The following is a 24812-nucleotide window of genomic DNA, read 5'->3' on the forward strand; positions in this document are numbered from 1 at the left end:
TGTGTGTGTGTGTGTGAAAAATCCCATTATTGTCTATCTAGAATACCTATTTAATATATATCCATCTATCGAATCTTATATATTTATAATGTATTTAATATATCTATTCTTAGCTATGAAATATCTATCTGTTTCTATCTTTCCATCTAATCATATATTTTTAATTATCATCTATATATAATCTAATGTATAGCTATTATCTACCTAATTTTTCTAATCTCATTTATCTAATCACATATCTATTTGCATTTATGTATCTTTTATTATCTGTATTGTCTATCTAATCTATAATGTATCTATATCTAATCTATAAACTATATTTTCTATCTAATCTATAAAATAGCTATCTTATTCTTATCTATCTATATTTTACAAAGCACAAGGAAATATATATATATACATTTAAAGAAAACTGGCTACACAGCTATATACTTCTCATATAATTTCCACAAAATATCATCTTTATTAAGCAAGCACATATAACACGCATATTGTGTAATAACAGCACAGCATCACGGAAATTTTACTGCGTGTACATCATTTCCCACAAGCTGAAGCTAAACTAAAATTTAACATTACTTCCTGGATGAGGATCAGACTACAGTTCTATGTATAGCGGTGCCACAAACCCAATCATATATTATCTAACGAGCAAGTTTAATAATTCTGCGTAGTATAGTTTTATTGTATTTTATAACTACTATAAATAAAGGAAATTACATCAGTAGTCTAGTGGTCTCGGTGTACACAGCTCTTTGTGTAGTTGTGCTGGCTCTGCTCAGCCTGTGAAGCTGATGGTTGCGTCCATATTAAGCAGTTTCACTTCACACTGTGCCCGTAGTTGGGGGAGAGGCTGTTGTTTGTTCGCAACTTCGCATAAGGAATGGATTCCGGCTGCTGCTGACTGTGCGTAGTGGTTGTGAGAACTAAACATATAAGTAAGTATGGTTCAGCTGTACTGATTCAGTATAAAGAGAGTCAGTATTGATACTGGAAATAAACAAGGATACTGAGTAGATTAAGTCAGAATAGGGGAGATATGGATTACATGTGCAGTAAGTGAGGAGGAATATGGGGTGAGTACAGATGCTGATGTACAAGGATATAATTGAGGGACTCAGCATTGGCAATTAAGTGTGAGTAGTAAACAAGTTATAAGCAGGTTAGTTGTCATAGATATTGTGCATAGACTGAGCACAGGTAAGTTGGTAGTAAAAAGGTTGACCATAGATACGTGAGCATTTTAAAGGGACATGAAACCCACATTTTTTCTTTCATGATTTAGAAAGAGCATACAATTTTAAGCAACTTTCTAATTTACTTCTATGATCTAATTTGTTTTATTCTCTTGATATCCTTTGCTGAAAATCATATCTAGATAGGCTCAGTAGCTGCTGATTGGTTGCTACTCATAGAAGCCTTGTATGATTGGCTCACTCATGTATATTTCTATTTCCTCCATAAGGGATATCTAAAAAAATTAAGCTAAATAAATAATAGAAGTAAATTGGAATGTTGTTTAAATTTGTATTCTCTATCTGAATCATGAAAGATAATGCTTTAATGTTTTAGAACATTGGTAAAATCTGAGTTTACAGGACCATAATAATAGAACAATCTCATTCTCTAATTAGTTAGAGGTTGTCATTTTAAAGGGACACTCAATTCAAAATTAAACTTTCATGATTCAGATAGAGCAGCAACTTTCCATTAACAAAATGTGCAGTCTTTTTATGTTTGCACTTTTGAAATCGCCAGCTCCTAATAAGCATGTGCAAGACTTCACAGAATATACATATATGCATTTATGATTGGCTGATGCTGTCACATGATACAGGGGGAGTGGAAATCAACATAAATGAAAAAAATTACTACTCATTTGAAGTTCATACTAAGTGATATTGCATTGTCTTGTTATGCATTTGTTTATAATGCAAATATACTGTACTTACTCGTCTTTAAGACTATAAACCCTAAACTACTGCATGTCTAACCCCCCACAAAGAGGTTAAACACACAGTAGAAATACTGCTCAGGACCTGCAGAGCACTTGTCACGAACAGAAACCGCTGCTGATCCAATCAGCAGCGCTAGTCCCATGACGTAGCTGTGTAACTAGTGCTGCTGATTGGATCAGCAACAAATTAGAGCATGTCATTTTTCTTTTTATTATATCCCTTTAAAGTGGTGGTCAATTTGGATGAATTAGTGCCTGGTTTTTAATAAACCTATAAAAAACAAGGGCACTTTAATTCGTCAAAATTGACATTTCACTCCTTTTCTTCAAAAACTTACCTTTTAATCCTGACAGCCGCTGCAGCGCTTCATCCACCCGTCGCAAGTCCTCTTCGCGGGTCCAAAATGACGAATCCGGCGTCCTCCAATCACGACGTTGCATCATGATCCCCCCAGGGGAAAGCCGTTGTTCTGGTAAGAGGCCGAACTTTGGAAAAGAGCGAACCATGTCACTTCCTGTGACGTTACATCAGCTGTTTCACACATTTTTGACCTAATGCGCATGCATGCCAGCGTCATCACATACCTGGCCGCATACGTCACTGGTAAAATATTTAGACCTGTGAAATTCCGAAACCCTTTCTAGAGCGCATGCGTGGGATGTTGTATCACAAATGGTGCGCTCATGGAAATCTGTTTATTCGTCTCCTCTGCAATATTCGGAACTCCGCCCCCCACTGCAACTGCTCCCATTAAGCTGAGTCTCCGTGCGTGCATGACAAACAGCTACTCGGCTATCGCCACTGCTTTTTCTGCTGATCCAATGCTTACTGCTGCAATAAATGTTTAAACAATGACATTGAAGGGAGCCTGTGAAATGCTGCATTAGATCAGCAGAAGAAGCAGTGGCGATAGCCGAGTGGCTGTTTGTCATGCACGCACGGAGACTCAGCTTAATGGGAGCAGTTGCAGTGGGGGGCGGAGTTCCGAATATTGCAGAGGAGACGAATAAACAGCTTTCCATGAGCGCACCATTTGTGATACAAAATCCCACACATGCGCTCTAGAAAGGGTTCCGGAATTTCACAGGTCTAAATATTTTACCAGTGACTTATGCGGCCAGGTATGTGATGACGCTGGCACGCATGCGCATTAGGTCCAAAATGTGTGAAACAGCTGATGTAACGTCACAGGAAGTGACATGGTTCGCTTTTTTCCAAAGTTCGGCCTCTTACCAGAACACTGATTGGAGGAAGCCGGATTTGTCATTTCTGATGTAAGAAGAAGAGGCTTCTGACGGCCGGGGGAATCACTGCAGCAGCTGACAGGATTAAAAGGTACATTTTTGAAGAAAAGGAGTGAAATGTCAATTTTGACGAATTAAAGTGCCCTTGTTTTTAATAGGTTTATTAAAAACCGGGCACTAATTCATCCAAATTGACCATCACTTTAAAGGTATATAATAAAAAAGAAAAATTGCATGCTCTAATTTATTGCTGATCCAATCAGCAGCACTAGTTACACAGCCAATTTGACCTTCACTTTAACCTCTGCACAGCTGCTAAACACATAGTTAAAGTCAGTCATGCACTACTGGGATCTAGTTGAACACATCTAGTGAGCCAATGACCAGAGGCATATATGTGTGTGTAGCCACCAATAATCAGATAGCTCTCAGAAATGCATTTCTGCAACTGAGTTTACTGTTATATTATAGCCACAAAGGGCTCGATTTATCAAGGCCTTCTCCTCCCCCACGACTGCAGGTTCTCACAAGAGAACTTGCAGTCACAATTTATCAAGCAGTGGTCATCAGACCGCTGCTTCCCTAGCCTCTTCTCCCCCTCTTAGGTGGAAAATTACAATCTCCCTGGTATCGTCCGACCAGGCAGATTGACAGCTCCTGTCCGCACATGATTGGCTGTGCACGGGCAGGGGGCGGGATTGCACGCGAGTGCAAAGCAGGATTGCTGCCTGCCAGAGGTGAGCTGGGGTGGACAGGGACGCCCCTGTCCGCCCTTGCTTGATATATCGAGCCCCTATTGTAATTTACTGAGATATTATAATACCTAATGCTCCCTCACAAGTTGATAGAATTCCCTAAAAGTATAAACACTTTTGTCAGTCAAATCTATTATAAAAAGGAGGTGCGCCACAGGCTAGGTATACAAATGGATCAGTTTACAACCATATATTAGTGGATAAAATAGATAAAACATATAAAATATTAGAATAATAGTAACTTATAATTAATATAGACACATTTCTTAAAAAAACAATATACTGAAGCGCTTCAGATAAATATCTATTAAACGTAATGCTATATAAGAGTCCATATATTTATGAAAATAGTTCCTAAAATACCTGGATTTATTTTTCTTTTACTGAGTGTTCTCCATATCTTGAACTGTATGGGAATCTGAGTGTCTCTTGTTTTACGGTTTTGTGGTGATGGGGTTTCCTTATCAACTGTCCCTTTATTGAAGATCTCCAACATTTGCAGGAGACGGTTGTTCCCTTAACCGTTCTGAGACTATCTCTTATTTCTGCGTTTACCATACCCAATGTTTACATTTTCTTTGCTTTTTTTTTGCAAGTTATAGGGCAATAAGTACAAGTAGCACTTTACTATTTCCAAACCATTTTTTTTTTTCAAAATTAGCGATAGTTACATTGTAACACTGATATCTGTCAGGAAACCCTGAATAACCCTTGACATGTATATATTTGTTTTAGTAGACAACCCAAAGTATTGATCTAGGCCTATAGTATATTTCATGCCACCATTTCACCGCCAAATGCGATCAAATAAAAAAAATAATCACTTTTTCACTAACTTTAGGTTTCTCACTGAAATTATTTACAAACAGCTTGTGCAATTATGGCACAAATGGTTGTAAAGGCTTCTCTGGGATCCCCTTTGTTCAGAAATAGCAGACATATATGGCTTTGGCGTTGCTTTTTGGTAATTAGAAGGCCACTAAATGCCGCTGCGCACCACACTTGTATTATGCCCAGCAGTTAAGGGGTTAATTAGGTAGCTTGTAGGGTTTATTTTAGCTTTAGTGTAGATATCAGCCTCCCACCTGACACATCCCATTCCCTGATCCCTCCCTGACCCCTCTCAAACAGATCTCTTCCCTCCCCCACCCCACAATTGGTACCGCCATCTTAAGTACTGGCAGACACTCTCTAACCCTCCCCCCTCTATTTGCCGCCATCTTGGGTACTGGCAGCTGTCTGCCAGTATCCAGTTTGCTAATAAAATTTTTAGTTTTTTTTTATATAAAAATAAAATTTTCTGTAGTGTAGATGCCCCCCTCCAGATCCCTTTTCCCCAAGACTTATTTCCCCCCCCTCTCCCTCCTTCCCTTATGCATTAAAAGCATGCACGCTCCCATCCTCCCAACACCATCCTGGCAATACCAGAACCGGATTTACATCAAAATGAACTGCTTCAGCGATGGGCCGCCCTCCCACCCACCCACAAACGATCGGCACCATCACTGGCCGATGTAGAGAGGGCCACAGAGTGACTCTCTGCATTGGATGCTTAAAAAAGTTTATTGCAGGATGCCTTAATATCGAGGCATCACTGCAATAACCTGAAAGCGGCTGGAAGCCCCAGAGGACGTGCCAGGCACGTCCTTGGCCGTTAAGGGGTTATGTTCAAGTGTTCTGTTGTAATTAATGTATTTTATGTATGCCCTTTTAATGAATATTTAAAAAAATATAATTGTAGTGGGTTGTATGTTAGCTTGGTCTCAGTAATGAAGTAAATTTGCTACAGGATATACACTGAAAAATTGCTGTAAGGTGCGGCATTTACAAATAATGCGGTATTATTAAAAAAAACTTTCAATACACCATGATTTCCGGTGAAATTTTAAGAAAATCTTGATAACAAATAGTTGTGAATGTGATTTAACATTCCAAAAACAAATTTGAGTTAAATACAAAACAAGACTATTAAACACAAATGCCTCTTGTCATTGATGTACCAGATGTGTGTTCAGCTATTATTATTATTATTATTATTATTATTATTATTATTATTATTATTATCGGTTATTTGTAGAGCGCCAACAGATTCCGCAGCGCTATAAACAAAGGGGGAGTACAACAAAACAATTATAGGGTAGCTAGCTCGTAGCAGTGCATTGCGGCTCTGTGGCTGACTATGTGTTTAACCCATTTGCACTTCTTCAACCTAAGGCCCAGGGGCCACAATTCAGCTGTCACTTAGGCTTTATCTGGCTCTTCATTTTCCATTGAATCCTGTTATGTAGAGGAATCACTGCACATTGTGAGTGTTCTAAATAAGTAAGAGCTGTAAAACACTGTTTAGCAATCAGATAAGTTATTGCATACTGACAAAGGTAAAATGTTCCAAATCTTGAGAACTAGGAAGCCATAGCTCCTAATATGTTACACATGTCCTGTCATTTTTGGGATTATTCTACATATATTTATATACACTTACACTTGACGGGCTCATTACAAGTGTGTGGGTGACGCATTGTCAGATACAAAAAGTTGCTCGCCAGCCCTCCTAAAAAAAACACACAAAAAAACAACCATAACTAGGTTTGACACTCCCCTTCCATCTAGACCACATTAGGGTGCAAGTCATCAACTCGCAGGCTGAGAAAGTTTTTGCCTAGGGAATGTTTCCCCCTCGTGACCACATCCTGCATTTATTATTGCACAAGCAAATGCTCTCACGAAGGGACTGTCAAACACACTAGACTAAGTCTGGGGTCATTTTAACTCCACCACTTCTGAACTAGCAGTTTGCAGGCTCGCAGCTTGATAACGTAAGCCCAGAATCTTATTCCTTATATGGGTATTTCTATACAAATATACATTGCACCTTCATCTCTGCACAATTGAGTTGCTTCTCACTAGCAGATCCTCCCGTTAGTGAATCTAGGCTTATATCAGAAGTGAAACATTTCTTGGATAAAAGCCGTATATTACAACTGATAAAACAGGATGTGGTTTACAAGCTAGTAATAAAGAAGTGACTTTTTCCCAGAATATGTTTGGGCAGGTTTTTCACTTTTGTGGTTAAGTATTCAGTAGTAAATCTTCACTTCCTAGCAGACAGCACACAGTTTCCTACTTATTTGTTCTTTTTTTTTTTTCTTGTTGACTACATTGGTTGTAATGGCGTAGTTGCCAGTGACTATTACATCTGCCCTCCTCATAGGGTCCCGTAGCTTTGAGTATGAAGGAGACTGTCCTACACTGACAGCACAGATTCATATACCTTAGAGGACATCTTCTTTAAAGAAATAGTTTAGTCAAAATTAAACTTCCGTGATTCAGATAGAGCATGCAGTTTTAAGCAACTTTCTAATTTACTCCTATTATCATTTTTTCTTTGTTCTCTTGCTATCTTTATTTGAAAAAGAAGGCATCTAAGCTTTTTTTTTTTTTTGGTTCAGACTCTGGACAGCACTTTTTTATTGGTGGTTGAATGTATCCACCAATCAGCAAGAACAACCCAGGTTGTTCACCAAAAATGGGCCGGCATCTAAACTTACATTCTTGCATTTCAAATAAAGATAGCAAGAGAATGAAGAAAATTTGATAATAGGAGTAAATGAGAAAGTTGCTACAAATTTCATGCTCTATCTGAATCACAAAAGAGAAAATTTGGGTTCAGTATCCCTTTTAAAGAAATAGTCAAGTCAAAATTAAACTTCCGTGATTCGGATAGGGAAGGCAATTTTAAACAACTTTCTAAATTACTCATATTATCAATTTTTCTTCGTTCTCTTGGTATCTTTATTTGAATGTAAGCTTAGGAACCGGCCCATTTTTGGTTAAGAACCTGGGTACTGCTTGCTGATTGGTGGCTACATTTATACACCAATCATAAAGTGCTACCCAGGTGCTGAACCGAAAATGGACCGGCTCCTGTGCTTACATTCTTGCTTTTTCAAATAAAGATGGCAAGAAATGAAGAAAAATTGATAATAGGAATAAATAGAGAAAGTTGCTTAAAATTGTATGCTCTATCTGAATCATGAAAGTTTAATTTTGACTAGACTATCCCTTTAAAGAGTTAACATAATTTTATTAAATATGAATAGCATATCAGCATTTATAACAGGGCTTGAATACCTAATTTGTTTTCTTCTCTTTTTTGTATCCTTTTTTGAAAATCATACCTTTGTAGACTCAGAAGCAGCAAAGTACTTTTGGGAGATAACTATTGATCGGTAGGTGCACATTTGTCTCTTGTCACTGGCTCACCTGATGCGTTCAACTAGCTCACAGTAGTGCATTTCTGTGCCTTAAACAAATAATACTAACAAAATGAACCACATTTTATAACAGAAGTAAATTGGAACGTTATTTGTATGCACTTTCTGAATCATGAAATGTGATTCTTTTTTGTGTTTCATGACCCTTTAATGTTCCAGAGCAGCAATGCAGTACTGGGAGCTAGCTTAAAGAGACAGTCTAGGCCAAAATAAATTTTCATGATTCAGATAGGGAATGTAATTTTAAACAATTTTCCAATTTACTTTTATCACCAATTTTGCTTTGTTCTCCTGGTATTCTTAATTGAAAGCTTAACCTAGGAGGTTCATATGCTAATTTCTTAGACCTTGAAGGCCGCCTCTTTTCAGAATGCATTTTAACAGTTTTTCACCACTAGAGGGTGTTAGTTCATGTGTTTCATATAGATAACTTCAAGTGCACGAGCACAGTGTTATCTGGGAGCAGGCGCTGATTGGCTAAACTGCAAGTCTGTCAAAAGAACTGAAATAAAGGGGCAATTTGCAGAGGCTTAGATACAAGATAATCACAGAGGTTAAAAGTGTATTAATATAACTGTTGGTTATGCAAAACTGGGGAATGGGTAATAAAGGGATTATCTTTCTTTTAAAACAATGAAAATTCTGGTGTAGACTGTCCCTTTAATATATCTAGTGAGCCAATGATATTTGTGTATCCACCAATCATCAGCTAACCTCCTGTTTATTGCTAGGTATGCTTTTCAACACAAGATTCCAAGAGGACAAAGTAGATTTTATAATAGGTGTAAATTGAAAAGTCTTTAAACGTGACCTGCTCTTTGTGACTCATCCATTTGAGAATATTATAGTTATACACACAACAAGTTCGGTAAAATGCTATAACTTCATACAGTTAATCATCCCATGTATTAAAGGGATATGAAACCCCAAAATATTCTTTCATGATTCAGATAGAGCATGAGATTTTAAACAGCTTTCTAATTTACTTCTATTATCAATTTTTCTATGTTCTATTGGTATCTTTTGTTGAATAGCAGGGGCGTATGCTTAGGAGCCGGCCCAGATCTGGAAAAAAATGGCACGCTCTGTCTGAATCACAAAATAAAAATTTTGGGTTTCATATCCCTTTAAAATAATATATTTCCTTCTTTTGGAGATGTTATGCTCTGCAGATGTCATCCGTTTTTAGTAATCACAATCTTTTATGCACGTGTGTTAGAGTTACTGGTATTGCAAATAATTTGTGTCTATCTCTCATAGGAACAACACCTACCCTGTAATATGAAGGATTTTATCTGCAGTCATTAGAGAGCAAAAAACAATGAATATGGAATCCTAAAAAAGTCTTTGTAATAAAAGCTGTTTGGGTAAAATTTTAAATCAACAGCAGATCCATGGCTTGTGGAGGGGAATTGAAAGATGTGGATATGAACTCAATCCCACTAATCGCACTGAACTATACAGTAAGAAACAAACTCTCTCTATACCTCAACCCAAGTGCCATAGTAGCTGCCGACTGGACTCGGCTTGCAGAGGAATTGGAATATGATTACCTAGAAATCAAAAATTTCCAGCGCGCTGAGAATCCGACACTCAAATTATTGGAAGACTGGGAGAAAAAATGTTTCCGAGCTACTGTTGGAGGATTGCTGGAAAAGTTGAAGAACATTGAACGAAATGATGTCCTTACGGATCTAGAACCGCTGTTAGGTTTGTATATCTCAGACATATTTTACTATTACAAGTATATTGCAAAAATGCTTCTATTCAAAATTGAGGTAAATTTTAGCTGGAATTTCTCTTAAATGACTTAGAGCCAAAATAGTTGAAAACGTACATGGTCTAATTCATTAGAGGCTTAGAGCATGTCATTTTAAGGCTTGAGACCCTGTACTACTGTATGTTATGAAAACACCTGCAAATGGGTTTAACACACAGTAGAGCACTGTTGGTCCAGAGCGGCTAGCACTGCTGATTGGATAAACACATAGTAGTGCAGAGTCGTCAACAAATGAGAGCATGTTATTTTTTGACTATTATTGTCCTTTAATTGGCTCTACAGGGATGCGCAATTATTATTATTGGTTATTTGTAGAGCGCGAACGGATTCCGCAGCTCTAATCCTCTCTCCCGACACCTGGGACATGAAGTTCTGTGGGCCGGGCATATGTGTGTTTGTTTGTTTTTTTACATTTAGCCCTGCTGCGGGCAAGCAGACCGCAGCAGGGCTAAAGATTTTTTTTTTAATTGTTATTTTAATCTTCTAATCTCCTGTCACTTTGCAGCCCTCCTATCTCAGTTACATAAGCCGGTGGGTGTCAGTGTAGGAATTGAAGGGTAAATATGCAGGTTTAACAGGGATGAGAGGAGTACCTAGAGTTGGTTTATACAGACAATGTTTGTTACAAGGGCTGTCAGCTGTTACCGTGGGTGTATATCACATTTTATTCTAGCCTATAATGCAGTTAGTTATCTATTTATTTATCTATATATTTAATGTTTAGTAAAAGTATAGATTTGTCCCATTACAATATACCTAGCTAGTTGTTATTATGCACATCTGTCACTTTTTGATCCTGTATGACCTCTCATATTTCCCATATTACAAGATGAACATGGCTACTACTCTGAATGTGGGTTGCATAGATAATAGAATAGCAGTATTTGGCATCTATTTATAACATAGCCATGTAGCCCTTTTGGCAGCTACGCACCCCAACAGAATAGCGCATGGCCCTGGTGCTGCTCTGCCAGTCCCATACCTGCACCTGGCCCAGTCATTCTTTCTTGGGTCTTTTAATGTAATACAATTTTGTATGTCTTTCAAAATACTTAAAGGGACACTGTACCCAAAAAAATTATTTTGTGATTCAGATTGAGCATGAAATTTTAAGCAACTTTCTAATTTACTCCTATTATCAAATTTTCTTCTTTCTCTTGGTATCTTTATTTGAAATGCAAGAATGTAAGTTTAGATGCCGGCCCATTTTTGGTGAACAACCTGGGTTGTCCTTGCTGATTGGTGGATAAATTCATCCACCAATAAAAAATGTGCTGTCCAGAGTACTGAAACCAAAAAAAGCTTAGATGCCTTCTTTTTCAAATAATGATAGCAAGAGAACGAAGAAAAATTGATAATAGGAGTAAATTAGAAAGTTGCTTAAAATTGCATGCTCTATCTGAATTACAAAAGAAAATGTTTGGGTACAGTGTCCCTTTAACCGTGCTAATGCAGCTAATGCATGGCCTCAGGCAATGACTACCCTGGGGGGAAAGCTGTGATTGGAGGAAGCAGGATTAGTCATTGCTGACGTGTGAATAGAGGATATCTATCTCTCCCCTGCCGCCCTCTCTCATGGGGGGCTGCACTTCAGCCATACACCCAGGCCTTGCAACAAGCAAATAGGCAGTGTTTGCATCCTTCTCTCTCCCCACTGTACTTTTTAACACATAATCCCCACTTCTTCCCTCACATTCTCTTCCTTTGAAGTCCGTGCAATTAGTTTGTTCTTACCCCTATCTGTTTGTTGCTGTCATTTATCTCCCCCCTGGGTCACCCACCATTTTCATTGACCACATCGCCTCATGGCTACCCAATTTCCTCTCTTCTGACTCACCTGCCCTCATTCATGGGGACTTCAATATTCCCATTTACAACCCTTGCTCTCCTGGAGTTTCAAAGCTCCTGGAGCTCACTACATCATCACTTGGCCTCTCACAGTGGACTAACTCCCCCACTCACAAATATGGCCTTTCAATTTACCTAATTTTCAGCCACCATTGCCCTGTTTCTCAGTTTATTAATTACCCATTCCCACTCTCTGTCCACCTTTTCTTGAAACCCACCACCGTACCCTTCAAAAAGACGCCATAGAAACTTAAACACCATAAACACAAAACTACTCTCTTTCACCCTAAAGCCCCTTCTCCCTGCCATCTCCTCCTTTCCTGTGAAGAATTTATTTGTCTGTATAATTCCATTCTAACCTCCGCCCTTGACAAAATAGTCACTCCTTCCATAGTGTGTGCTTGACGGAAACCACCCCAACCTTGGCACACCCATGTGTGCAAAAATGCACCTGCACTTCAAAACGGCACTGAAGGAAATCTCGCTCCTCTGTCTACTTCTTGCATTACAAATGTATGCTCCTTATATGCTCAACCTCTCCAAACAAAACAACTTTGCAAATATCATTTCATCTATGTCCCACAATCCTAAGCATATTTACTCCACTTTTACCACCCTCCTGTGCCCTCCCTCTCCACCCATTACCACTTCTCTCACAGCACATGACTTCAATGCATTTCAAAACCAATATTGACTCCATCCGACATGAAATAACCTCCTACCACATTAACAATATTAACACCTGACAAATCACTGCAAATTTTCAAACTCAACCTACCCCAAAACACAGTAAATTCACTTCTGTTACAGAGGAGGAGGTTTCTGCTCTCCTTTATCTTCCCATCTTACTACCTGTCCCCTTGATCCTATTCCCTCACAACTACTACCTTCCCTTTTCCCAACGCTTACACCCATCCTCACACATATATACGTCTCCCCTAAAGGGACAGTTAAGTCCAAAAAAAACTTTCATGATTCAGATAGGTCATGTCATTTTAATCAACTTTCCAATTAATTTTATCACCAATTTTGCTTTGTTCTCTTGCTATTCTTAGTTGAAAGCTAAACCTAGGAGGTTCATATGCTAATTTCTTAGACCTTGACAGTTTTTCACCACTAGAGGTCGTTAGTTCATGTGTTTCATATAGATAACATTGAGCTCATGCATGTGAATTTACCCAGGAGTGAGCACTGATTGGCTAAAATTCAAGTCTGTCAAAAGAACTGAAATAAGGGGCAGTCTGAAGAGGCTTAGATACAAGGTAATTACAAAGGTAAAACGTGTATTATTATTGCAAAACTAGGGAATGGATAATTAAGGAATTTATCTATCTTTTAAAACAACAAAAATTCTGGTATAGACTGGTACATTTCCATCATCCCTCAAACATAAATCCGGTACATTTCCATCATCCCTCAAACGTGTTCTAATCACACCTATACTTAAAAAAAACTTCACTCGATCCAGCATCCCCTTACAACTATTACCTTAGCTCTCTTCTTCCCCTCTCCTCTAAACTTCTTGAGCGGATCTTCTTGATCCTTTGCAATCTGGATTTTGCCCCCAACACTCTACCGAAACTGCGATCACCAAGCTGACAAATGATCTGCTTACTGTGGAGTCTAAAGGCTACTATTCCATGCTAATCCTTTTAGACCTCTCTGCAGGCTTTGACACGGTTTCTTATCCATTGCTTCTCTAGACCCTTACAATTTTGGATATTTGTGACACAACTCTACTGTGGCTCTCTCCATACCTTTCTTCAGTGTATCCTTCTCTGGCTCTTCCTTCTCCCCTCTACCCCCTTCTGTTGGGGTACTTCAAGGCTCAGTTCTAGGTCCCCTTCTTTTCTTAGTCTATACATTATCTCTAGGCTCATTAATCAGGTCATGTGGGTTTCAGTATCATCTTTATGCTGATGACACCCAAATCTACCTTCTTTTTTTTTTACCTCTCCTCCTCCCAGCTGCCTCATGCCACCAGCTGCCTAACTAATATCTCATCCTGGATGGCTTCTCACTACTCAAAAGTTGACCCTCTCTAAAGCTGAAGTCCTGTTTTCTCCCTGTACCACTCTCCCCATTACCCAAATCTCACTTAGTGTGGACAACACTGTCATCATCCCTACCCCTCAGGCCCACTGCCTAGGGGTCCTACTTGACTCAGAACTTTCCTTAGCTAACTCCTGCCGATTCCACCTTAAAAATATCCCTAAAATCCATCACTTCCTCACTCAAGACGCAACTAAGATTCGTATCCACTTCCGTATCATTTTCCGCCTTGACTACTGCAATTCTGTCTTTTCTGGTCTCCCAAGCTACCGCCTGTCCCTGCTGCAATCCATCATGAATGCCTCTGCCAGGCATTGTTCCACATCTGTTGCACCTCTTTGCCAAGACCGCTTCTAGCTTCCCTTAGCCTCAAGAAAAAAAAAATCACAATTTTGAGCCTAACTTACAAAGTCCTCACCAACACTGCACCCTCCTATAGCTCTTGTCTGCAAATAGCTCTGCCCAAGACCTACTTCTCGCCTCATCTCTCATTACTTCCTCACACTCTCGTCTGCAAGACTTTTCTAGAACTGCACCTATCATATGGAACTCCTTGTCTTGCTTAGTCAAACTTTCACATCCTGTGAAGTACCTGCACAATCATAGCGTGTATTGTTTTAGCAGACCAAACAATTTTATTGAATTCCATAATAAAAGAAAACACCACCATATGAAATGAAAAAACATGTAATTTTCTGTCAAACATGTTAAATAGCAGCCCGAGAGTCATTATTTCTTAAATATTTCAAATACACATTTTATGTTGTCACCTTCCTAATTCACCAGAAACCATAAGCTAGGTGTTTGCTATTGTTATGAACATCACTTATATCGTGAATAACACAGGACCACTCATTTGAAAGCACAGGATTGCAGTTTTTTATAATGTGTCTCAAGTTTCTGTGTGCTGTTGGTATTAACTAAGGGAATACTCCAACCCCGTTTGTTCCCTATGCCTATAGTTCTTTCAGGCGATCACTGTTGCCATGTTGATTAGCTGAAAGCCACAAGGCATGTGACCCCTTATTTGAAATAGGTGGACTCTCCTCTTTCAAAATGGGGAAACAGTGGTCACTTGTCCCATTGTAGTGCTTTTTCGAGGTGCTAGGGTCCCCTTTCAATCCAAGAGTGCTGTAAAAGTCACCTAGTAGACAGGTTATTGCACTTTCTATGGAAATCATATACTACCTAAAGCAGCATGAGAAACCTCCATTTAAAAGTAGATAATTTCCTCTTTCATATAAGAGATCTGGTGTGTGTGTGTGTGTGTTTTGTATGTTGTCTGTAGGTGACACAATAGCCTTAATACAGTATACAGATTAGGAAGGTGATTAACAATTTTATGGAATGAGTATGTGATACTTCATTGGAAAGTGGAGACTTTTCAAACCCTATTTCCAAACTTAGGTCTCCCTGTGTTTTATGGGGAAGGCCATAAAAGCTTTAAAAGTTCACCCTCCCCCACATTAAACAATTCATTGGTACTTAATTGCAGCAGGTGATCTCCATTACCTCAGTAATCACCTGAAAATTAGAGGTTGTAACCCTTCATTACAAAGAGGGCAATTCTCTGTTACATTGGGGGTGCCATACCCCTCTTATTAAACTACAGGGGTAGATGGAGCTGAAATAGTCCCCTACCCCACAACTAGGAATTATCTGGTTTATAATGGGGCAGGTGATTACTGTTTTTAGTAGTGATCATCTGAATGCTACTGGGACAAATAACCACTTATTTGAATATTGAATTTTTCCCTTTAATTGAGGATACATTGTCCCTTTTGCACAATTCCCACTGCTGCAGGGACTACCTTGTGTTTGATGTAATCGCACATAGACTGCAGGATTCTTTACCATCTGAAGTGCATGTGGTCTGTAGGATCTGACTCGGGAAGGTTGTTGTTCCTACTCTGATCTTAATAAGAAACAGTACCATGTTGTCTTTTGCTCTCAATGAATTAAAACATCTGTAATACTGTAAAACTGTGAGTTAAATATATTGTCTTCAACTCAAGCACCTAATAACCCTACATATACTGCAAAAACATTTTTATTTGTGATTTTTCAGAGGCTGACTGTATAAAATACCTAAGAAAGCAGAGAGAATTAAGTTTGCCGCCTCCTATACAGGACCAAACTGTGGACAGCAGTGGATCATGTGGACTCACAACACGAGATGACCCTGCAGGTATATGAATAATATTTATACATATATTTTATTACAACTCCAGATCACCACACATTACAGTGAAACAGCTACAGGCTGCAGCTGTATGTTTATTCAATACGTGTTGGGGAAAGAAATATCCTTTAAAGAATGTTTTTTAGAAGGGGACGGAAGGATCTAGAGAGGATAGAGAAACTTTGGTTACTTAATGGCAGGGCTTGACAAATCTTTGGAGATATGTTACATAGAATGTTACCCCTTCTTGTTTCATCTGTATACAAAAACTCGTTTCTGCATCTGATATAAATTAGTCAAACCCGGTTGTGAGTGGAGCTGAAGAAGGGGTGAAGTTTGCCATGACTTCTACAATTCTAGCGCTTGACAAATCCAACAAGCCATGACTCTTAAAATTCTAGTGCTTGACAGATCCAAGGAGCCATTGTTTTTAAAATGCTAGTGCTTGACTGATCAGTGGAGCCATGACTCTTAAAATGCTAGTGCTTGACAGGTCCAAGGAGCCATCACTCTTAAAATGCTAGTGCTTGACCGGTCCAAGGAGCCATCACTCTTAAAATGCTAGTGCTTGACCGGTCCAAGGAGCCATGACTCTTAAAATGCTAGTGCTTGACAGGTCCAAGGACCCACGACTCATAAAATGCTAGTGCTTGACTGGTCCAAGGAGCCACGACTCTTAAAATGCTAGTGCTTGACAGGTCCAAGGAGCCATTACTCTTAAAATGCTAGTGCTTGACAGGTCCAAGGAGCCATTACTCTGTAAAATGCTAGTGCTTGACCGGTCCAAGCAGCCATGACTCTTAAAATGCTAGTGCTTGACCGGTCCAAGGAGCCATGACCCTTAAAATGCTAATGCTTAACCAGTGGTCCAAGGAGCCCTACCTCTTAAAATGCTAGTGCTTGACAGGTCCAAGGAACCATGATTCCTAAAATGCTAGTGCTTGACAGGTCGACGGAGCCATGACTCTTAAAATGCTAGTGCTTGACTGGTCCAAGGAGCAATGACTCTTAAAATGCTAGTGCTTGACAGGTCCAAGGAGCCATGACTCTTAAAATGCTAATGCTTGACAGGTCCAAGGAGCCACGACTCTTAAAATGATAGTCCTTGACAGGTCCAAGGACCCATGATTCCTAAAATGCTAGTGCTTGACAGGTCCAAGGAGCCATGACTCCTAAAATGCTAGTGCTTAACCGGTGGTCCAAGGAGCCATGACTTAAAATGCTAGTGCTTGACAGGTCCAAGGAGCCATCACTCTTAAAATGCTAGTGCTTAACCGGTGGTCCAAGGAGCCATGACTCTTAAAATGCTAGTGCTTGACAGGTCCAAGGAACCATGATTCCTAAAATGCTAGTGCTTGACAGGTCCAAGGAGCCATGACTCTTTAAATGCTAGTGCTTGACAGGTCCAAGGAGCCATGGCTCTTTAAATGCTAGTGCTTGACAGGTCCAAGGAGTCATGACTCTTAAAATGCTAATGCTTGACTGGTCCAAGGAGCCTTGACTCTTAAAATGCTAGTGCTTAACCGGTGGTCTAAGGAGCCATGACTCTTAAAATGCTAGTGCTTGATAGGTCCAAGGAACCATGATTCCTAAAATGCTAATGCTTGACAGGTCCAAGGAGCCACGACTCTTTAAATGCTAGTGCTTGGCAGGTCAAGGAGCTATGACTCTTAAAATGCTAGTGCTTGACAGGTCCAAGGAACCATGATTCCTAAAATGCTAGTGCTTGACAGGTCCAAGGAGCTATGACTCTTAAAATGCTAGTGCTTGGCAAATACTTGTAGCCATGACTCTGTAAAATGCTAGTGCTTGACAGGTCCAAGGAGCCATGACCCTTAAAATGCTAATGCTTAACCAGTGGTCCAAGGAGCCCTACCTCTTAAAATGCTAGTGCTTGACAGGTCCAAGGAGCCATGACTCTTTAAATGCTAGTGCTTGACAGGTCCAAGGAGTCATGACTCTTAAAATGCTAATGCTTGACTGGTCCAATGAGCCTTGACTCTTAAAATGCTAGTGCTTAACCGGTGGTCTAAGGAGCCATGACTTTTAAAATGCTAGTACTTGACGGGTCCAAGGAGCCACAACTCTTTAAATGCTAGTGCTTGGCAGGTCAAGGAGCTATGACTCTTAAAATGCTAGTGCTTGACAGGTCCAAGGAACCATGATTCCTAAAATGCTAGTGCTTGACAGGTCCAAAGAGCCACAACTCTTTAAATGCTAGTGCTTGACAGGTCCAAGGAGCTATGACTCTTAAAATGCTAGTGCTTGGCAAATACATGTAGCCATGACTCTGTAAAATGCTAGTGCTTGACAGGTCCAAGGAGCCATGACCCTTAAAATGCTACTGCTTGACAGGTCCAATGAGCCATTTGTTTATTATTATATTTGCATTGCTAATCCATATAAAGGTGTGCTATTACAACACAACTAGTAATTTAATAATAAAATGATTTAACAAGGTAGAGTGTATTATTTTTACTCTAGATTGTTGCTTTAATTAGCATGAATAAAACATTCTTGTGTGTATGTATGAACCTTCCCAGAATAAGAAAATTATAGTTTCCAAAGTGAAAACCCAATTTTTAACAAATGTGTATATATACCTTTGCACCTGCAGGAAATATGCCTGAGCTGTTTGATGCCTTTATCTGCTACTGTCCCCAGGATATTGAGTTTGTACAAGAAATGATCAGGCAGCTGGAACAGAAATCTTACCACCTGAAGCTCTGTGTGTTTGATCGTGATGTCCTTCCAGGATCATGTCTATGGTCAATAACTAGCGAGCTCATAGAGAAACGGTAAACGGAAAACCTGTGCATCTGTTTGCTGTGAAAATGTTTAAAGGAATACTGAACCCACATTTTTTCTTTCATGATTCAGATAGAGCATGCAATTTTAAGCACCTTTTAATTTACTCCTAATATCAATTTTTCTTTGTTCTCTTGCTATCTTTATTTAAAAAAGCAGAAATGTAAGCTTACGAACCGACCCATCTTTGGTTCAGCACCTAGGTTGTCCTTGCTGATTGGTGGCTAAATGGTATTCACCAATCAGCAAGCGCTATCCAGGATCTGAACCAAAAATGGGCCAGCTTTTAAAGGGCCACTAAACCCAAAATCTTTCTTTCATGATACAGATAGAGAATATAAATTTAAACAACATTACAATTTACTTCTATTATTTATTTTGCTTCATTTTTTAGATATCCTTAGTTGAAGAAAAAGCAATGCACATGGGTGAGCCAATCACATGATGCTTCTATGTGCAGCAACCAATCAGCAGCTACTGAGCATATCTAGATATGCTTTTCAGCAAAGAATATCAAGAGAATAAAACAAATGAGATAATAGAAGTAAATTAGAAAGATGTTTAAAATTGCATTCTCTTTCTAAATCATGAAAGAAAAAATGTGGGTTTCATGTCCCTTTAAGATTACATTCCTGCTTTTTCAAATAAAGATAGCAAGAAAACCAAGAAAAATTGATAATAGGCGTAAATTAGAAAGTTGCTTAAAATTGCATGCTCTATCTGAATAATGAAAGAAAAAATGTGAGTTCAGTGTCCCTTTAAGCAATTTTCTTTAGGGGATACTAAAGTCGATTTTGATGCCTTTGATTTCAACATACCTGTATAAATCTAATGATCTGCCCCAGTCTGGGACCTCAGCTCTTGCTATATTAATACTTTTATAGGCCCTTTTACTCCTTACACTTGTGGTAGAGTCTAACGCCCACTGTACTGTAAGGAGAGCAGAGCATGGTCATGTGCTTTTGCTTACACACTCAGCCCCCTACACTATGTATGACTTTCTAAATCAAAATATAGTTGTGATTACAATAAACACTGTGCATTAATGATTAAAAATACTTTCACAAATAAAGGCTCCAGTATACAGAAAAAGAAGCTTCTCTTTATTTTCACATTTGAAAAACAGTTTCCTGAAACACGCTTTCATTTATTATCACAGTGAATTCTTACAGCCATTTGATAATACTAACATTAACCTTGAGCCACTATAGCTCAGATTTATAAGGCATTTGTAATACATTCCAGGGACAAACTGAAACTCTTCTTAAAAAAATATTTATTATGCATTAAAAACAAAGGAGATATTCATAACACCCCAGGGTTAAACAACATCAGCAGCAAGCAGAAAGATAATTGCAGTCCATAAGTGTCTTTCTCAAGCTAATGACTGTTTAATGAAAATGCCAAATCCGGGTATGTTGCCTTCTTGTCATTGGCTGAAGTCCCTCTCAGTGACGTATCTTTCCTCTTTTGTAATCCAACGTACTTTTCACAGCAATGTGTGTCCTTTTAAAGGATATTGGTATGATTTGGCATTTTTAGTATGGTTAGAACATTTTCCACCAATCTTATACTGACTATTGGTAGCCAAACTCCCTACGCAATTTATGTACATATGTGGGGAGTCTGTCTGCATGTGAGACCAGCAATAACATAAAATGGAGATAATGTAACGTGGAGCATTTTGCAACAAGCAAGTTTTTTGAAGAGCGATGTCCCAGGCGTTATGTTTCATTAATGCCAATAATATCATAAATAAATTCATATATTGTGAGTTTCACATTCTTTCCTTCCATATACCTTTTTATTATAGAGGATAATTTGTACTAATGTGGTGTAACGGCTATGCAAAAGCCAGTATCAAGAAATGTATTGCTTTCATATAGCGGAGTAACACGTGTTAGGGGTGTGGGGTTTTTCCTTGACCTAATTCTACAGTAGACATTAAGCAAATTTCTTCTTGTTGCCTAACCTTATTGTGTCTTATTTCCAGGTGTAAGAAGATGGTGGTAATAATTTCTGATGATTACTTTGACAGCAATGAATGTGACTTTCAGACCAAATTTGCTCTCAGCCTTTGTCCAGGTAAATGTAACAAATCTATCATCACCCCTTTTTACAGACTTCGTTTTATGATGAGGATAGGTTGAAAACATTTTTCATTCCAGATGATGAGAAATTTCTCAAGAAAAATAGGTACAGAGTTGATGTTCTTGGTGTGGGGGAGGTGGGGTTTCTAAATATGCAAGACTGGACAAAAAGCTTTGATCAAAAATTTAACATCAAAAAGTTATACATTTAGGAAAAAGACACATCAGGAGCACTTGTTTTACAGTAATGGTGGTTGATTCATGGAATAAACGGCAATTAGAGGTGGTTAAGACAAACACTGTAGGAGACTTGAAGAATGCCGGCGATAAACATAGGGCTCTCATACTAACTCTTTAAGATTATACTTTATTGGAAAGATGACTTGCTCAACCTATGGTTCTAATCTGCTGTCAAAATCTATGTCTCTGTTTAAAATAAATTGTCAGACTTCTGCACACATTCTAAAGTGGAGATTCTAGTGATCTAAAAAGCCATTGAAATTGCACAATGATAGGAATCCTGAGACTGAAAAAATAACTGCATGTCAAGAGAGAGGTTACTGTTGTTTATTTCATCAACAAAATAGTCATTAGACCCCATTATTATTTGTTTAAGTGCTCACAGTTGTGGTTGAACTGCAAGGTACATGGGTAGGGATACATAATGACACTGATTTATGATTAAATATACAGATACTTAAACAGGATAAAAAAATACATTAATACAAGATTAAGAGGGCCCTGTTATTAAGAACTTCCAATCTACAGGTTGAAGTGTGAGGGACATAAGGTGTGGGATAATTTGTTACATGGTTTTCAGTTATCAGGATTAAGAGGAAGTTCACAAGTCCCTTACTAGTTGTGCTAGAAGCGAGATTATAGACTGATGGAGAGGGGTTAGGAGTTCCAGTGAGCTGGAGAAGCAGATATGAAGTTGTAATGATGATAGAAGCTGATCAAAAAAGGAATATTTGAAGTAAATATAATTGTGTGTCAGGTTGTTGTGAGCTTTTATAGATCAGTATTGTGAACTGGATTCTAAAGCATATGAGGAGTCTGTGTAAGTACTGGCAGAACAGGCTATCTGGTGTGGATTAAATCTGAGGCATTCGTGATACATTAGAGTGGCAGGAGTTAGGAAGTTGCAATAGTCCATACAGATAAAATGATTGAATTAATATTTTGGTGTTGTCTTGGGTAAGAGTGACTTCTTGAGATATTATGTCGGTGCACACAGAAGGATTTGGTAAGAAGCAGTTGACGTTGGGAGAGTGTTTTAAAGTAAGAGAGCAATCTGGAGTAGGGTGTGTAGAGAGAGGAGTAAAGGTTAGATAGATGGTCTATTAAAGAATTTGAGGCTTACCAGAAATATTAAAATGACTAAATAGCAAAAAAAAGAAGATTGATGCCAGAGTGTTTCTCAAAAGACAAAAAAACATGAAAATTGCTAATGTTAGTGTACACGTAAAGGGACAGTCAACAATTATTTTTTTTTAGCAAACCCCTAGGGTTTACATGTATTGTCAGCAGCTACCTCTTGTGAGCCTATTTTTTCAACATAGACATTAAGTCAATATTTCTTTTTTATTATTATTTATGAGTTTTACTAATTATCCCCCCCCCCTTTCTTGCAGGAGCTCGAGAGAAACGATTGATTCCTGTAAAATATAAACCAATGAAGAGGCCCTTTCCGAACATCTTGCGTTTCATTACAGTGTGTGACTATACAAATCAGAGTACTAAGTCCTGGTTCTGGGAAAGACTTGCCAAGGCTTTGATGAAGTAACGCTCTAGTTTTAATAAGGGGCATCGTTTAAGGGTTGCTAACACTATCACAGTGCCAGTATATTTCTCATCTCAGGGAGTTTGTCCAGAAACAGAAATGCAAATCTCTCTAAATTCCAGTCTCTAACCCTATGATACTAGTTGTCAGAGTGTGAGACGTTCAGTGGCCGTTTTGTAAGTGGAGCTCACACTACATACAGACATTTGTGTGCAGTAGTGAGATTACCATTGTGATATAGTGTCAGCCAGTCAGGGAGAGGACCAACGTGTATTTGTTATTCGGTGGAATCGCGTAAAATATTCTGGATATTCACATAAATAATCTCTATAAAGGCTTTAGTTAAACTGGCAAATTTGGTTTTAGAATCTTTTAACTACATCTGTAACCAATCACTACCAGGATACGTTCTCATGTAAAATACTGTAGTTCTTTTTAGCTAATAGAACATTAAACTCTGGTACTACTCTGGTTAAAGGGACATCAAACCCAATATTTTTCATTCACGATTCTGACAGAGCACAATTTTAATCAACTTTTCAGTTTACTTCTATTATCTATTTAGCTTTGTATCCTTTGTTGAAATGAATACCTAGCTAGGCTTGGGAACAGCAATGCATTACTGGGAGCTAGATGCTAATCTGTGGCTGCACATATATTCCTCTTTTTATTGGCTCGCTTTATGTTCTCCCAGTAGTGCATTGCTGCTCCTTCAACAAACCATACCAAGAGAACAAAGCAAATTTGATAATATACATAAATTGGGAAGTTTGTTTAAAATTGCATTTTGTATCTGAATCATGAAAGAAAGGTTTGAGTTTCATATCCCTTTAGTAACCGTGTACAATTACATTCTCACATTGTGTTTGATTACTCAAGACATTGTGTTTTTTTATAATGTAGACTATCTTAGCCGTTTTTAAAAAAAAAAAAAAAAAAATTTTATAGGGATATATTTTTGTAATTCCATCTTCTGGAACCAATAAATGATTCACATTTTCTGTATATGTGACCAATATGGATTGGTTTTCAGGCAACAGCAGTCATATTTTAATAAACATAATGTTCTACTGAGTATCATTAGCTTAAAAAGTTTTGTCTTTGTTTCAATAAATACAGAGCATTTAATGCACATATATTTGCCATGTGCATAATTTACTTGTTATTTTCCAATGTTAAGTGAGCTTTCCTTACACACTTGTAGCATTTAAAGAAGAAATGTTTGGAATTTTTAAATTTATATACCTCAAATAAATGAAAAGTTGGAATTCTCCAGAGCTGAAACACTTTTACAGTATTTTTATTATTGTTGTTGTTAGGAAGTACGATTGTTGATTTTGCTGCATTTTTTTTGTCATAAAAGCTTTTTAATCCTCCCTGTTCTCCCCAAGACCTATTTTAATGGTCACAACACCACCTGGCTGATTTTACTGACAACCCGGGTAAAATTTAAGCAAATATTAAGCTAAAATTGGGTAATATTAAATCTTATCAATCTTTTGTTGCACAAGTTATCATTAAATCATTGTAGGTTAAATTATGCAATTAATTTGTGTAGTTTAACATTTACAATTAACAGAAAATGCTATAATATTGCAAAGTATTAATCTGCCCCAACGCAGGCACTTCATAATGCCAACTTTTTATGTGAAATCAGAAACATGGAATGTGTTGTCAATGTATGTTTTTAAATAGTTTGTGTGTAAATAAACTATAAGATAATTCTTTGGATATTGCAAATTAAGCTGTGATAAACAGTGCTACTGCTGTCCTGACCTTTTTCGTTAATATTGTGTTGTATTAATTATAAATTTAGACAGGTTTCACAAATTTGCCTGCAAAAATGTTACCTTGTTTAGTTTCTTTTATACGCATTATAGCAAATAACTGAGTTTAATGTTTTAAAATGATTATATTTTTTCTACTTCTCTGTTTCATATCTGCTTTCTTTGTTGGTTCCTGGCTTTTATTCCCAGTTTAGTTCCTCTTTCACGTTGCGTACACAGTGCTTGTGTCCCATCTTGCTGACTACTGGGTG

The 24812-nt window shown here is 38.1% G+C and overlaps 1 protein-coding gene across 1 annotated transcript; it reads left to right on the forward strand.

Annotated features, from left to right (window-relative positions):
• Positions 1-688: 688 nt before the first annotated feature.
• MYD88 (MYD88 innate immune signal transduction adaptor) lies at positions 689-24058 on the forward strand. The gene is made up of 6 exons (XM_053713779.1): positions 689-938; positions 9492-9941; positions 15980-16093; positions 18705-18891; positions 20895-20986; positions 22626-24058. The coding sequence occupies exons 2-6, from the start codon at positions 9626-9628 to the stop codon at positions 22775-22777; spliced, it is 861 nt and encodes a 286-aa protein (XP_053569754.1). The 5' UTR covers positions 689-938; positions 9492-9625; the 3' UTR covers positions 22778-24058.
• The last annotated feature ends 754 nt before the right edge of the window (positions 24059-24812 follow it).

This window comes from Bombina bombina, chromosome 5 (assembly GCF_027579735.1).
Source record: "Bombina bombina isolate aBomBom1 chromosome 5, aBomBom1.pri, whole genome shotgun sequence".
Taxonomy (NCBI): domain Eukaryota; kingdom Metazoa; phylum Chordata; class Amphibia; order Anura; family Bombinatoridae; genus Bombina; species Bombina bombina.